We start from the raw sequence: 2,911 nt of genomic DNA, 5'->3' as shown, positions 1-2,911 counted from the left end.
AGTGTATATTATATATTGTGTTACTCGTTTTAATCATGTCCGTTCTAAGTGGGCAGACACAGCACTGTATTGCATTGCTTTACTTGCCCTTTTCTGCACATAAGGGTTTAATATCTAAATCAGTAAGTTAATATGGTGATAAGTGAATCCTTATCCATTTGTGACAGAGGGTCTTGTTTGTACAGGGATTCATTTGCAAGGCAGCACATCTTTGAAAGCAAACAAGCAGAACAGTGCAAAGAATGGACAATGCAATGAATAACCCCACTTTCATGTGGGAGGAAAGAGGACGTGCCCAAGATGTGGGGTGAAATCAAATGAATCCCAGCTCCTTACATTCAAGTTACACATGATTAACACATCTCTTCTGCTAATATCCTCTCTGACACTGATGCCATAGCCACTATCACACACTTAGATATAAAAGTAGTTTTTTTTAATGAATAAGACAGCTAATGAAGACTAATATATCATAAAACATTTATTCAATGAGTACTCATTCAGATATTGCATTTTAAAAATAAATTATATTCATATCTTCAAAAATATTGACATACAATTAGGATTGTTTTTAACCAAAAGGTGCTGTTCAACCATTGCATATTTTTAATTAAATTATATAAATTATACATTCAAATTTCAAATATAGTAATCAAAATGGTAATAAATAGATAAATACAGAACTGATTGCCATTATAATTATAAAGACGTATTAAGGGTTATAAATTAAATTGTACAATATAAATATTTACACATATATACATACATATACACACGTATTAAATATAGCATGCCCAACCCACAGTGCAGTCATATGTCAATGCACAAAGTCAATGGGGGCTCATTTTCGATGTTGTTGAAGGAGGACTTGTTTAGTTTCCTGGGGTCCTCAGGTGTCCACACTTTGGCTGTTCTGACAAAGTTTTGTTCTTTCAGTTGTTTCTCATCAGTCCATGAAAGGGAATGGCCAGCAAGAGGAGGGAGCCCATAATCTGGGTCACTTGGAGATGGTGATCCTGAAAACAAAAACAACAAGAAGAGAAACAAATTAATTCTCTAAATCTTGACCATTTTTCAGAAACATGAGCTCATATTCCTTCATTCTTAAAAAAAACTACAAGCAGTAAAGAGAGGAACACTTCAGCAATGGGATATAAGGTACAATAATACACGAGTGACTCGTTCTGTTAAATAATAGGTTGCAAAACAATTAACAAATTGTTGGTTATAAATTGTACACTTTGAGCGAAGAGTTGTTTAAGTATATAATAATTTCGGACAATCTTCTACCTGTAACACTGTGAACTTTTAAATATAATGTAGCCATCATTTCTAGGGAGCAAGCTGTTTATTCTAATCTTCACACTAGCCCAACATTAGTGACATTATCTTACACGATCTTGCAGTGCCTGGAAATAAATAACACTATCTGGCTACACTGCAGCACACGGTCCCCGTGCTCTCGCCAGATCCCCCAGTATAACACCCCAGCCTTGTGCAGATTTGGAGTAACAAGTTGCTAAGCGAATTCCTTTAGTGTTTCCCAGCACTGAACTCACTTGTGCCTCGGTGACAAATGATGACTTTCTTGGGCTGGTGGGAGCTCTCGCTATTGGGGTTCCTCAGAGGGAGATCTGACTGCACCAGCTCGCTGAGGAAGTTGATGTACCCGATGGCCAGGCGGAGGGTGTCCACCTTGGAGAGCCTCTTCTCGTAAGGCAGGGTTGGGATGTGAGTTCTGAGCCCTTCAAATGCGTCATTGATGGACTGCATCCTGCGGCGTTCCCTCACGTTGGCTGCTTGCCTGAGCTGTTGCATCTCGGTGTCAGACCTCAACCTCCTCCTCCTTTTCATTGCTGAGCTCCCTTCCTTCATCCCGGGAGACAGGTCGCAGGCTCCCTCCCCACAGTCATAGGGGAAGCCGCCAGAGGAGGAGGAGGAGAAGGAGAAGTTGCCTGCATCGCAGTAGTCCCCTCCGTGTATTATCCGGCTGTCCTTGTAGTACTCCTGGATCTGACCAGTCAGGAAGTCCACATCCTCCTCCAAGAAGTCATCTGCATCCAGGTGGTCCCTGGAGGACTGGTCAGTGAAGAAATCATCCTCGTCAAAGTAAGGGGAGGGGAAGGAGTCCAGCCCTGGGAATTGCTCCAGCACTGTGTCCATGGTGGTGCCCTGGCTGATCCCCCCCTTATTATGTGGTTGCCCAGTAACAGCAGTGGTCTGGCTCCTTCTTGTCCCTCTGCAGCTTCAGGACTTGCTTGAGCTGAAACCAGGCACGCGAGGATTCTTATAACTACATCCACAGACGCGTGCCATTAACCCAAGCCCACAGCCAATCAGAGCGGCCGCCCCCCTCCTGTACCCCCACCCCCCTCCCAGGCCCTTTAAACACCTCCATGTGCTTGGGTGGATTCTGACACTCCCCCCCGCTCATTCACACAGGTAGCTGCTGATTTGGCACCCAGCAGCAACTCTTCATTTACCCTCCTCTACCAAAAGAGGGGAAAGGGGAAAACAACCAGTCAAACCAGCTGGTTTGGTGCAAATACAATTATTGCACTTGTATTTTCACAAATGATAATGCCACTCCAGTGGGAAACAAGTGGCGTTTCGTATAACAGGCATCCATCTGTGTTACAAGATTTTGCACAGCAACACTTTTGCTGCAGTGCAAAGTATGGGGTCACACAACTTCCCAACATGAGAAGGGGTTATAGACTTGAAAAATAAATATGATAACATTACAAATATTACTTACTTTAACACACATCCGTTGGGGACATTGTATAATTGGCGTAGGTGCATGATAAGCAGAAAGTATATGTTATTTAATATGTTTCTTTTTATAAAAAAAAATAATGTTTATAAGCAAAATAAAGTATATGTTACCCTTAAAATCGCTTAATAAAAT

At 41.9% G+C, this 2,911-nt stretch overlaps 1 protein-coding gene across 1 annotated transcript; it reads right to left on the bottom strand.

Moving 5' to 3' along the window:
• Positions 1 to 510: 510 nt before the first annotated feature.
• On the bottom strand, positions 511 to 2,242 carry PTF1A (pancreas associated transcription factor 1a). Its single transcript, XM_075589140.1, has 2 exons — positions 1,560 to 2,242; positions 511 to 1,016 (listed from the first exon to the last, which is right to left on the bottom strand). Exons 1-2 carry the CDS (start codon positions 2,161 to 2,163, stop codon positions 811 to 813), a joined length of 810 nt encoding a protein of 269 aa, XP_075445255.1. The 5' UTR covers positions 2,164 to 2,242; the 3' UTR covers positions 511 to 810.
• Between the last annotated feature and the right edge of the window lie 669 nt (positions 2,243 to 2,911).

The sequence above is a fragment of the Ascaphus truei genome, chromosome 2, assembly GCF_040206685.1.
Source record: "Ascaphus truei isolate aAscTru1 chromosome 2, aAscTru1.hap1, whole genome shotgun sequence".
In the NCBI taxonomy this organism is placed as follows: Eukaryota; Metazoa; Chordata; class Amphibia; order Anura; family Ascaphidae; genus Ascaphus; species Ascaphus truei.
Note: the sequence above shows the minus strand (reverse complement) of the source record. Positions and strands in the feature narration are given on the sequence as shown.